Source organism: Choloepus didactylus, chromosome 8, assembly GCF_015220235.1.
Source record: "Choloepus didactylus isolate mChoDid1 chromosome 8, mChoDid1.pri, whole genome shotgun sequence".
Taxonomy (NCBI): domain Eukaryota; kingdom Metazoa; phylum Chordata; class Mammalia; order Pilosa; family Megalonychidae; genus Choloepus; species Choloepus didactylus.
Window position 1 is genome coordinate 137,536,335 of NC_051314.1, and position 13,014 is coordinate 137,549,348.

Below are 13,014 nucleotides of genomic sequence, written 5' to 3' on the forward strand. Positions count from 1 at the left end.
GCTGATTTTGAGGGTCCTGTGGGTTAACAGAAGAGGGTCATTTTCCTTCAAGTCGTTTTATCTCCAGAGACATCTCTGATTCTTGCTCCTTTATCTGACTCTCCTAGAAGGTAAAATTTCCCTAGAAGCCTGAAAAAGAGTTGTGACCCCCAAAGAGCCCCCAATCCTCTAGTGTCTGTGTCTTCCTCCTAATAGGTTTATGCTTATCACAAGGAGGGGCAGCTCAGTCACCCAGCATCTTCTAACTTTTTACTTGCCAGCTGTGGCTGTAGAGAGATGAAGGTAAAGGGTGGGCATTTCTGGGGTGTCAGCTTAGACAGAACTAGGAGGAAAATCAGAAGGGAGAGAGAAAACCCTGTAGCTCAGCCCTGATAATGGTCGCCACAGGCTGTACCCCCAGACACTTCCTCTGGGGTCCCACTTCTTCCAAAAAAGGGAGGAAAATGCTGCAAAAGCCTTCATCTCTGTGGTAATGGCCCCGGCAACGGTGCTGATAACAATTATAGTGTTAATTCCAACCCTGCAAAGACAGTGGGCTCTGTAGGCGCCAGGGTCAGGTCACATTTCAAGGCGGTCTCCCCCACCCCCTCCCACCTCCCCCCCAGCTCCTGCGTTTTTCACGCCGATGATGTGTGGTTTGCATGTTTGCAAAAGAGGGTGAGATTGGTTCTCTGGCTTTTTCTTCTTCCCTCCCCCACCCCTCCTTTACCTCTTCACAACCCCAACCCGGAAGAGCTTGGTTCTCTACAGTGCACGGGAGGAGGAGGGGAGGGGGGTTCCTAGGAAGGATGCGCAGCACCCAGGTTTTACTTCTCGCTGGAAGCCCGCGTGAGATGCCGTAAGCAGCTGCAGCGGCGACCACGGCAGCGGCGGCGACAGTGGTGAACTCCGCCTGTCATTTCTGCCTTCAGGTTTCTGGCAAGTCAGGAAAAAATAGAAAACAGCTGGCTGGTGGGAGCGAGCTGCCCAGGTCAGTGAATCTCTTTTCCGCGCTAACCCGGCCGTCGCTTTTCCTGCTCCACGTGGAGAGAATTAGGAGGAGGTCTCGACTCCAAAGGGACAGCTGTCTCTGGAAGAAAGTGAACTCGACCCCAGTCCTTATTCTTTCTAGTCACTGCAAGTCTTTGGCTTTCTGCAATGACCTTGGGCGAGCACGGGTGTGTGGTGTGAGTGTCCTTGTTTGAAAGAAACAGCTAGCAGAACTAGGGATGCGTGGAAAAACAAAACAGAAAATCAAGAGATGGTGAGGAGGCTTGGGAAGGGTTGGAACACATGTTTTCCACTGCGGGAAGGGCAGAGGATTGAGGAAGCAACCCTTTTGCCCACAAGCAGCTCCGGGTTCTCCCGACAGTGGCCGCAGTGTTTAGGGCAGCCTGTGTCAATTTTGTATTTATTTCCCTCTGCTCATAAGTGTATATTTAGGCTCATTGTCTCTGCATATAATTAAAGATCCAGCTGTGTGCTCAGAGATAAAGTTGGAGCCCAGATGTGTTGACATCTGGGCATCTATTATTCCTGGGGGAGCTGGTGGCCGAGAGGCGCCTTGGCTTCCAGGAGCACCCTGAGGTGGCAAGAAAACCGTAGCAGCGTAAAAAGAGTGTCGAGGGGGCACGGAGAGCCAGCGGGGCAGAGAGGACAAGAATTTGTGTTTCTCCCGGGCTGTCCAACCAACAGATCTCCAAGAAGTCACTCAATCAGAGGCAGTTCCTCCCGAAGACATAATGTTAAAATGTAAAGGAAGTCTAGAGAATCTGGGAAAGACAGTTCCTTTTTCCCCTTTCAGGCTCCATGGGGTGACTGAGCGAAGGAACGCGGGTGATTTGTGACCAGGGCAGGGGGTGGAAGTGAGTCTAACCTGCGGGATCTCCCCTCAGCTTGGTTCCCATATAGTCTCTTCCTTTTTTCCCCCACCCACCCACATTCACCAGGATGCTGGGTTGTTCACCAGAGAAATAGAACTTTAAAGGGACAAATAAAGTAGCATTTCCTCCGCCCTTCCATCCTGTGCAGTGAAGGCACCCCTGGATACTCACTGGTGGAGTTGTCAAGGCAGAAAGGGCGGTGGTGGTGGGTGGGCCGTCTGCTCCTTGACAGGCTGCGGGACAAGGGGGTCCCGGCCAGGCGAGCAGAGTTAATCCAGGCATCTGTATATGAGATGCCTGGGGGCCCAAACGGGTGGTGGCGGCGAGGGGGTTAGCATTAAATGTTTGTGCAATTCCAAGAAAAGGAGTTATTTTCTGCAGGTTTGAACCCGGGTGTGTTGGGGGTGGGGGGCAGTAGTTTGTGTGTGGTGTCTGGGGCAAATGGACAGAGACCCATTTAGTTGTTGGTCGCTTGCGTGAGCATTGGGCTCCCCATGCCAATTCCATTGGGAGCAGGGGAGTTGGTCCAGCTTCCAGCCTCAAGCCAGTGGCCCTGCAAGGTCTATGGCTCATGGCGCCAGGAGCAGGCTGGGCTTGGAGGATGTGCGAGAGCCGTGGCTGGTATACAAGCCTCCTGGCTGCACATTCTCATCCATTCTGGACAAGGTGTTTCTGCCAGTCCTGGGGATCCAGGGTTGGGGTTGATCTGTCTCCACCAAAAGCAAGGAGAGAGGGGAAGCTGCATTTTTTTTTCTTTCCTTCAAATTTCCACCCTGCCTTCTGCATTATATACATGGGGAAAGGAGGTGGAGGATAAGTAGTCTGTGCAGTGAAGGCACCCCTGGACACTCACTGGTGGAGTCGGGACACTCAGCAGCCAAGGACCACAGAGAGAGCCTGTGGAAGGGCAGGTATTTGGGACCCAGGGGGCCATGAACCCTACTTATGGAGGTTAAAGTAATTTGTGCCCTGAAATGTGGGAGGCGTCAGGGAATTAGGAATTCTGATAACTTGTGTGTGGCAGAGTGGGGAAGCCTGTGTTCTCAGGCACCCGGTTATTTTAATCATTTCTGGGCTGCACCGAGGTGTGGGCTAATGCTCCGAGTCCAAGCCATTTCTTTCATACATACATAGTATGTCTTTGTGTACAGAGCAAAGATTTCTTATCACCGCTTTTCCTTAGCAAGCGGTTGGAGACAGTCGCGGGAGAGAGGAATTAGCCACTCTGGGGGAGCGGGCCAACGCAGTCCCCGAGAGCTGGAGTCCCAGTCCCGGCTTTTTGTCTGACCGCTGGGCGGACTGGGACTGGAGCTGGTGGCAGTGCTGGGTGCGGCAGTGAGAAGGGACTGGAAGGAAACCAGGTGCCCGAGGCGGCTGAGCCGAGCTCTCCCTGCGTGTCCGCTGCTCCGGGTCTGCAGGCGCCAGTAAACGTTTTATATAACAAATTGCTTCGGGGCCGCGAGGTGGCGGGCGGCGGAGAGCCGAACGCGGGCCGGGGCCTCGCCGGGAGGGAGGGGAAGGCGAAGGCGCGCGCCGGCCTCTTACACCTCTGCCTCGGACGGAGTCACCGACAAGCGTCCACGCAGGCAGGTTCTGCCGTGGGGTCTCCAGAGTGTCTCAAGGAAGATGTGAGCAGTTCTTGCCTCTGAAAGCTCGCTCTCACGCCTGCTGGGTCTGAACGAAATGGCCCTCCCCATTTTTCCTTTCCCTGCTGTGAACCCTCCTCCTTTCCTTGATGCCCACTGTCGATGGTCCAGCAACAACCCCCCCCCACCCCAGTTCCGAGAGCTAATCTAAATTGTGTAAAACACACAATAGCCCCAGATAAAGCCCTCCTTAAATGCTCAATTGAAGCGGCCAGCGGAGCTCCCGGAGGCCCGGGGGAGTAGGGGCAGGTGGCCAGGGCTGGCCGGGCTGAGCACCCCTCATACACCCCCTGCTCATCCGAAAAACGCCAGGACTCCGCGACCCATCGAATTGGGCTGTGTGAATTCCCGCCCCTGCGACTTTCCTTGGCAAGGGGGCTGCTGCCTCCCCTGGGAGTCCCGGAGGCTTCAACAGTCCGGCCGGAGGGGTCCCCTAGCAGGAGAGCCCGGGTCTGGAGGCAGCGAGCCCCTTCCCTGAGAGTCAGGGCCGCAGCTGGGGGCCGGACCAGTGGCCTGTGGCCCTGGAGGCACCCGGCGGACCCGCCCGAGCGTCTCCATCCCTTCCTCTCCTCCTTGGCTCCTACCTGTCCTCCAAACCGCCAAGGACAGGCGGAGGGAGGGCTGGGAAGTGCACCCTTCCTCCCGGTTGCCCGGCATCCCTTTCGACTCGCCCTCCAGGAGAAGTTCTTCTCCCCTACCCAGCCCCGGGGCTCCCCCTATTGCCACCCTCCTTGCACCCGCACTGTTAAACCCGAAAGCAGAAATCCCCTGTCTTCCCCCCTCCCCCTGTCCGCTACACCTCTATCTACCCAATATTTATCTCGCTGCAATCAGGGTGTTTCTCAACCAGGGGAGAAGGGGGTGGTGGCAGAGGGAGGGCCGGGATCCCTCAAAGCTGGAGGACACGGCCTGGGCGTGGGGGCGGAGAGAGAGGGGGTAATCTCCCAGCGCATCTCTTCTTTCTTTGACTCCACATCTCTCTCTGGCCCAGGCGGGTTTCCTTCCGATTTTTAAACGGTGATAGATGAATAAGCAAAAAGAAGGGTAAAGCCAACCAAGATACCAACCCCCAAAGAGATGGCTCGGTTCACCGGGAAGGTAGACCCTCGGCCTGGGGAGGGGGTGGGGTGGAGTGAGGTGTGCAGGAGATTTTCCTCTGACTCTTCTACCTCCCGCATCTTCCCGCTGCCTTTGAGTTTTGGGGTCCCCTTCCCTCTGCGTTCCTCCAAGTTCCTCGCTGTGTTCTATTTTGAAAGACACCCCTGGTCGCTGCTTTCGTCCCCTTTTAATTTCGCTTCACCACTCTGCTTTCCCAGCTCATCTGGGGAAGAGAAGAGGGGCCCAGGAGGAACCGCGGAAAAGAGATCCGTGTTTAACCTGCGCGGGCCGGCGCAGCGCCTCAACGGCCTCCCGCGCCGTTTCGCCGGCGCAGGCCGGACCCGGCGGTGGCGCCTTGGGCCGTGTCCCCGGCGTAACCCGCGCGCCCGGCAGCCGGCGAGCTGTTTATACAGCTTTACCTGTGCTATTCTCATATCCAGTAAAAATCCTGGCCCCGCCACGGTAACCTAATCCGGGAGCTGCGACGGAGGAGGGGGTCGGGAGGCCGGTCCCGGCGGAGAGGGAGGTGTGGACGCACCAGACCCGCGCTTCTCTCCTTTTGGCCTCTTCTGCAGTGTGGGGTGAGATTCGGATGTGGGTCGCCAAGGAGGGGGACCCGGGGCTCAGGAGAGCCGAAGCCGGATTCCTGGCTTCTCTCTCGCGCAGCGGTGGGGACCCGCGTGGCGGTGCCAGCGAGTCCAGGGCGGCTTTCCCCGCCCTGGCCCTGCTCTCAGCTTGCCTCAGTTGCCCCATTTTGGCACTCATCCCCACGCGGAAGAAAAGACGTGCAAGGCCGGGAGCCGACCCCTAACAGGACCTCCGCACAGGGGCCAGCCCCGCCGCCCGCCCTCACCCCGCCGCAGCCCCCGCACCGAGTCGAATTAAACGCCTCTCCGCAGCTATTGTCTCTCGCTAATTGCTCCAACAATGGCCACTATTAAAGCAGAGTCACCCAATTAAAGGCCCGGTCGGGCCGCGCTTGGCTCCAGGCGACGACCGGACCGCGGCCTGGGGCTTCCAGGCCGCCAGGCTGGGAGGAGGGCTAGTGAGGGCGCCGGCCTCGGCCCCTCTGGCCTCCGCTCCCTCCCCAGACACCCAGCGGCAGCGGACAGTTCACACCGTTTTTATTGACCGATCGCAGCTAAAGGCAGATTGATGGGGTTGGGAAGGAAGGGGCTTCTCCTCCCCCAGCCCAGCGCGCCGGGACCTCTGTGCGGGCCACCAGTTCCGGTCTTTGGCGTCCCCCACCACCAGCCCGCAGGTTCCCGGGTTCCCTTCGGCCGCTAATGGCGTGGCCGGGTCCGCCCAGGCCGGCGCCGGGGCTCCGGAGGAAGGGACGAGGCGGCGCGGCCCGGCTCCGCAGCTTTCTCCACCCCGCAAATATTTGCCGCCTCGCTGGAAATCCGACTGTTTCTCGCGCGCTCCGCTTGCAAAGTCCTAAAGTCAACACGCTCAGATGACCGCCCCTGGCGGCCCGGGGTGTCCTTGCCGCCCTCTTCACTCCCCCACCCCCCTGCGCGGGATTAGGAACTTGGGGACTGAGCCCCCCAGGCACAGCTTGCCTGGTGACCCTCCGCGGGCAGCGCGCGGGCGCCGGGGGGCCGCTTCCCCCAGCACCTCGGCCCCGGGGAGCTCGCCTGGGCGCTCCGGTCACCAGGCTCGGGTGGGTGACACCGGCAGTGTGGATCTCTGCTCCCCAGGCCCGGCGACCTCACGGGTGAGCCCGTGGGGCCCCTGCTTTCCTCGAAGTCACGGGTTCAGGATCCCAGGCGGGACTGGGACCCCCGCGCTTCCACCCGGGCAGGGTTTCTGCGTCCTCCGGAGGGCGGTGGGAGGGACGTGCACGTGGGTATGTGTTTGTGGGTGTGGATATGGGTGTGGGGGACCCCGCTTACCCCAATTGAGGAGAAGAGAAAGTGAGACTCTATGCCTTACCGTTTCCCCAAGAGGGCACAACTTGACGCCTAAAGCAGCAACCTTGAGGCCTGCGCGGAAGACAGGCCAAACTGGCTCCCACAGCCCCACGGACAGCCCTAAACCCGGCTCCTCGGGAGCTGTTAGTTGCGCCGCCGGCTGCTCGGCCAGATGTGCTGGTCCCTAGGCTCCCAGGCAGCCATGCCTTTCGCCAGCCCCTTACCCTGGTGAGGGAGGCCTCGCGCCCTACAGGAGCCCGTGGCCCTGCAGAGGCGACAGCGGCGGCGGCGGCTGCATCCTCCTCGGTCTCCTGGTTTCCTCCACCCGAGCTCGGCCGGCTGCTCCCTGGAGGAGGGAGACTCGCTCGAGCAGGCCGGAGCCGGGGGCCTGGGGAGAAAGGGGCGACAGGTCTGCAGGAGGGCGCCCAGCATCTCCGCAGGAGTCCGGGCTCGTGCCCGCGGGCTACGCGGAGGGAGGAACAGGACCACCTTTTCCCCAGCCCCGGCCCCCTCCACTCCCCTCCCCCGGCCGCCCGCGCGCCCTGGGAGGAGGAAGCCGGGCCTGCATTGCCAGCTAGGCGGGTCAGGCCGGCGCCGGGCCTGGCCCAGGCCCCCGCAGCCAGGCTCTCCGCCTCAGGCCACGCGTCGCAGCCTTTCTCGGCCTTTCTCCCTTCCCCCCTTCCTTCCCTGTCCGTCCCGGGGCCGACCCCGGCTCTCGCTCCCCGGTATCCCCCTCCCCTCCTTTCTCTCCCCCCTGCTCTGTGCTCCCGGCTCTGGAGCTGGGCCCGTGACGTCAAACCCAGTGTGGCGTCGGCGAGACTGGCCGGCGCGGGCCATCAAAAGAACAACGTCCTCTTTCCCAATTACCCACTGTCAGTCCGGGAACAGGGGCGGACCGGCTGGGAATTAAATGTGAAATACCCCTTACAGGCTGGCTCCTTTACACCGGGCATCCAACCCCAGGACCCCCCACCCCTCTCTGCCAGCTCCAAACCACCCAGACCCAGAGGGGCCTTCAACAGGAGCTTTTATTTTTCCAAGGTGTGTGTGTGTGTGTGTGTGTGTGTGTGCGCGCGCGCGCGCTGCTGCTGCTGCTGATGGTGGTAATGGTGTCCTTTTCCATTCCAGTGCAGCCTGCCTTGGTGCTGGTGATTTAATTAAAACGAACACCTCCCTCCCCCCGCCCCACTGTCAAAGTTCCCCACACACCGGAAGGCCTCCTCACAAAACGTTTTCTTTCTGTCTTTTCAAATCGTTCGTCGCCTCAGACCTTGACATTTCCAAGGCCTGGAGTCAGCAGCTTTTCTCTTCCCAGGACGGCCCCCGAGTCGCCTTTCCCCTGGCACGCAGGCCTGGGCACCGAGGACCAAAGAACCACGCCTGAGTTTTTCCGCGTGGCGGTGAACTAGGGCCAGGCTCGCCTATCTACCGGACTAACGGGCCAAGTACTTTTCATTTTTCTTTCTGCTTCCATCCTTAATCTTAATCTTGGGGCATTTAGCAAAAAATCGCGTGCGCGTTTGTCTTTCCATGTTTATGGAATGGTTTCTGGTGAATGTTAGACAGAAACTAAATAATTAAAAGGTTTGGAAAGCACCGTGAGCAGGAGGAGATGCTGCTGGCAGCTTGGCTGGCCCTAGAGAGAAGAGTGGTCAAAGAGCGGACGGAAAATCGATGTTCCCTTAACTGGGCCGCTCTAATAAACCAGAGACTCCCTGGACTCAGGAGAAACGGGGGTGGTGAGGTGGTGGGGGATTTTTTAATTTGGAGATTTTCTTTCTGTTCTATATCTACCAACATCAGATTTAAGAAGGTGGGGACTCAAGAGAAACTCCAAATCCAAGATCGGGAGGAAATACTTCTCCACTATTTCCAAATAAATTTTACTTCCGATTGCTTTTTAAAACAAGACATTCCCACAGCAAGTTTAAGTTAAATGTTGGCGTTTCTCCTTGACCGCAATGAAGACATCCTCCGGTGCTTACTTCTAGGGACGGTCTCTTCTATTTCGAACTTTTGTATTTGTAGGGAATTTTATGAGGCTAGAGCGATGAAGAGGGAACGTCTTCAATTTGCTCTTTATATCTTTAAAAACAAGTAAACCTCAAACCAAGCTCTTGGCTTGTCCGTGGGAATGCCTGGAGGAGGACCCTCACTCTCTCTTTGCACCCATTTCCCTGGCGTGAGCTGAAGGGTTCTTTGAGTCTCCCTTTCTCGCCTGACCCCGGCTCACCCGGGCCGCGTTTTAGGGCCTGGCGGCTGCAGGAACTTCAACACCGCTAGGGGATGCAGTGGCTCAAAGGACCGCGGGAGGCCGAGGAGGTTGGAACCCCTGCAGCCCGCCAATCGCGGCCCGGCCGCGGCCGCGCGCGGTGATTGGCCCCGTCCCTGGCCCCGCCCTGCCCCGCCCCCTGCCGCAGCGTCCGGGCGCGGAACTCCCTTCCCCTCCACCCGGGCGCGGACCCCGCAGTTTGTCCTGGAGACTGCAGCTGTCCCGCCCTGGTGGCCCGGGCTAGGGTCGGTGCAGGGGGGCTTGCTTTCTCGGCTGGGGGAGGACCGTCGGGAGCCGGAGTAAGTCGGGCTCCGGGCGGGGTGAGGTGGGATGGGGCAAGGTTCAGCGCCTGGAGGGAAGTCTCTACTTATTTCTTTTCCATCTACTCTTTCGCTCTATTCTGACGGTACTTGGGGAACGAGTTAGAGTTTCTCTTTCTCGCTCTCCTTTTCATCCATCACTGTTGTCACTCAAGTCAAAAGCAAACACTGATCACAAATACTAGGTCTGGAAAGGACAGCTACAAAAGCTGAATCGCACTCATTCGAGAGGCTTGTTAACGCCAAGGGCTGCGGAGCACGTTGACAACAACCACGAGTCATACGGACATTCTCATCAGTCGCTTAGGAAATTTGCTGGAGAGGCAGATTGCAAACTACCCGGACATTAAAATGTTTTTCTCATCAGTTTGACGTGCACATTTCCCCAAATAAATAGACTCTCCTCCTAAACCTGGATTGAATTTTAAAAAACTGTTTTTGCCCATTAAAAAATCTTAAGCAAAAAGGTTGCTGTAGAAATTAACTTTATGAATGGGCCAGCCGTGTTTCTCCGGGACGAAATAATCTTACGAGCCGGAATGAATTGGCAGGAGCCGGAGCCACATTTAAAGGGCCAGAGCGCGCGTTCTCCCCTGCCCGCCCCTCGGCCCCAGCCCCGGCCGGCCTCGCCCACCCTCCGCGCCTCGGCGGCGCCCCTTTCCGGTCACTGGAGGGCGGGAGCAGGGGCGGGGGCGGGCGGGGGGCGGTGAAGGCCGGGCGCGGGTTTGGGTTGCAGTTTCCTTGTGCCGGGGATCCTGTCCCCTCCTCGCCAGCGCCAGGCTCCTCCCCTCCGCGCGGATGACACTAGAACCTCCTTAAGTTGCGTCGCGCCACAGCTGTCTGCGAACACTGAGCTGCCTGGCGCCGTCTTGATACTTTCAGAAAGAATGCATTCCCTGTAAAAAAAAAAAAAAAAAAAAAAAAAAAGTCCTGAGCGAGGGAGAGAGAGAAGAGAGAGACAGAGCGAGCGAGCCAGAGCGAGTCACGCCATCCGACCGAACAGTCTCTGCTCTCAGGTCGGACACTCTTCCTCCTCTTCTCTGCTCCTCACTGCACAGGTTGGTACTGGAGACTTTTTTTTTTTAAGTTTGATTTTTTTCCTCCCCCCTCCACTTGGGAGGATTTTAGACGAATTTTAAAGCAAACTCTCTGCTGCAGAGTTTTGCAGGCTGGAACGTCCCGGGACCGGTGGTGCCCCGGTCGGAGGCACTTGTGCTCCGAGTTGTGACTGCGCACACCGAGGGCTCCCGGGAGCCAGCTACTTGCAGTGCACTGGGGAGCGCCTTCCCTTCCCGGTAGGGTCCCCGGTTTTTCGAGTTGCAGGGGAGGCGCGTGTGCGCGCGCTACTCCGTAAACTCAGGTGCGAAAGTACAGGCGAGCTCATCCAGGTCTCCCTTCTCTCCCCTGCAGGTGACCCGAAGAAAAGCGCAGTCTCGGAGCCGCTGCTGCATCACCGTGCAGAGGAGCCTGCCTGGCAGAACTCAAACCGTCCTCACCCCCTTCACGATTTGGTCGCCTTGATCCTTCTATACTATATTTTTGTTTTTTGGAAGTTTTTCCCCCTCTTTTTGTTAAACTACCCCTAAAAGATTTATTTTTTTTAAAATCTGATTGCCTCACCTTTCTTTCCCAGCTTTTCCCATTCCCAATTTCCCCCCTAAAAACAAACACTTATAAGACACCACCACCACTACCACCCCCGACGACAGTCGCACCTGCACCGCCTGCAGGCGCCGGACCTCCCCGCCGACCTCCCACTCCCTGCGCGCGGGTTCCGGGCCCGGCGACAGGGCGCGAGCGCAGGCCGAGGCCATGGAGGTGACGGCGGACCAGCCGCGCTGGGTGAGCCATCACCACCCCGCGGTCCTCAATGGGCAGCACCCGGACACGCACCACCCGGGCCTCGGCCACTCCTACATGGACCCGGCGCAGTACCCTCTGCCGGAGGAGGTGGATGTACTTTTTAACATCGATGGCCAAGGCAACCACGTCCCGTCCTACTACGGAAACTCGGTGCGGGCCACGGTGCAGAGGTACCCTCCGACCCACCACGGTGAGTCCGCCTCTGGCGCGGGACGCTGGAGGGCCGGGGAGGCAGGGAGAGGGATCCCGGCAGTGGACGCGCGCAGCGAGAGCCCCCGAAGGCCCTTAATTTTGTTAAAAAACTGCGGCCCGGAAATGGGCGAGGAGGCCGTCTCGACAGTGATGAGGGTGTACTTTTAGCAAGAGTCTCAGCAGGCGCCTTTCCGCGGCCGCTGGCTCCTCGGCCTGGCGCTCACCTGGCGGGCGCCGCACCGCAGCGCTGTGTCCCCGGGAGGCCGCAGGTTCGGAGCCCGCGAGATCCCAGGAGAGAGGAAAGCCCGGCTCTGGGAGAGCCCGACCCGGCGGAACCAAGGCTGTGCCTCCCCGGGCCGAAGCTCCTGGGCCAGGTCTCCGCCTGGTTCGGACCTAGTTCTTCCAAAGGCCTTCTTTCTCCCTGCTTCGCACGCTTCTTTCTGGGGGGCTTCTGCCGGCACCCTGGATCTGGTTCACCCGGCAAGTTTTCAGAAAGGCCCGAGAGGCGTATTGATTCGCACCTCCTCTCTTTTGACCTTTCCCCAAAGCTAGCGCATTTGGTTTCTAGTTAGATCTCCCACCTCTTGGCTTCGAGGAATGGAATTATGGTGCTTGAAAGGGTTTTAGTGGCAAGACCAACTGTCTTAAGTTTGGGAGATTTGAGATTTCCTAGATTCCCGGCTGCACAGAATTTTCCAGCGTCTTTGCTCTTAGGTTGTCGGCTTGCCGACTCCCTGCAACTCTTACCTTACTCGCCTTGGCCTATACGAGCCCCATTCGACTCCTATAGAGGATTTAGGATACATCAGGGCCTCTTTTTAAGAAGGAGTGATTCCAGTTGCCCTTTTTCTTCCTTCACCTTGAAAAGTTTAGGAGAGTTCTGAAATGTAAAAAAGAAACCCAGCCCTATGCATTTAGGGAAAAGAAAAAAAGCTCTAGCACTTTCCAGCTATAACTTTGCTCCTAAAGAAGAAATGGGAGCAAAATTTCAGGTGGGGGAAACGTGGGGACTCTCTGGTCCCCCTCCTCAGAGAGCTCGTGGTGTGGTTGACAGATCCCCGCCCTGCAGCCGGGGTCCTCTGCCTTGCTGTCACCAGGTTTTAAACAATTGTTTCTGCGGATGGGGCGCTCTTTGCCTTATTCTGTGCAGATCAGCAGTTAAGTGGAAATGCAGTAGATACAGACTTAATATTATTTACTATACTACTTCCTGCATAATACGAATCTTGACCCTTCGTCTTCAGAGAACCCTCCTTCCCCCTCATTTCCCCTCCCCTTCCTCTCTCTTATGATTTTAGTTTCAGTATTGTTCTTAATGGTTAAATAGAATGTCAAATGCTGATGTAGGTACTGGATTAGAAGATCAATAGGTGTGTGGAATTGTGCTTGCAGTTTAAATTGACCTCTCCCGGAGTGGATGGACTTGTTATGAGATCTTAACTGTCTTATATTTGTGTATTTTAAGTGAATGCTAAATACACTCTGTGTATCTGAGTCATCACTGGTGGAAAAGACACACATAAACTGGAATTTTGTGTCTCAGGGGCTCAGGTGAAAATCCACATAGTGCACTGTAGGAATCACAGCTTTGAGGGCATACGGGGTTATTTAACTTTCTCCTGTAGGATTTGGGAGGGCAAGAAAAAGAGAAAAACTTGTCAGCCCAGGCTCTAGCCTTGGAAATTTTGTCTGACAGCCCAAGCAATTACATTTTCCTTGCAAATGCCATTTCAGGCCTTTTGGAAGCAACTTCCTTGGAAATAACCCTAAAATCTCCCTTCTCTTCTCTCCCAAGCCCTCTCCCTGCTGCCCTCTCTCTACTGGGAGCCGGGTGGTGCTGGTGGGACC

General features: G+C 57.5%; 1 protein-coding gene across 4 annotated transcripts in view; it reads left to right on the forward strand.

Moving 5' to 3' along the window:
- The first annotated feature begins 762 nt into the window (after positions 1–762).
- GATA3 (GATA binding protein 3) overlaps positions 763–13,014 on the forward strand; it is a 28,169-nt gene continuing 15,917 nt past the window's right edge. For 2 of the 4 annotated variants that reach the window (XM_037847142.1, XM_037847146.1), the window contains exons 1-2: positions 10,008–10,169; positions 10,522–11,164. In XM_037847142.1, the coding sequence (XP_037703070.1) occupies positions 10,924–11,164 (241 nt within the window). In that variant the 5' untranslated portion in view covers positions 10,008–10,169; positions 10,522–10,923. Of the gene's footprint in view, positions 971–10,007; positions 10,170–10,262; positions 10,407–10,521; positions 11,165–13,014 lie in introns of those variants that run through there. The other 2 variants (XM_037847144.1, XM_037847145.1) reach the window with 2 other exon arrangements.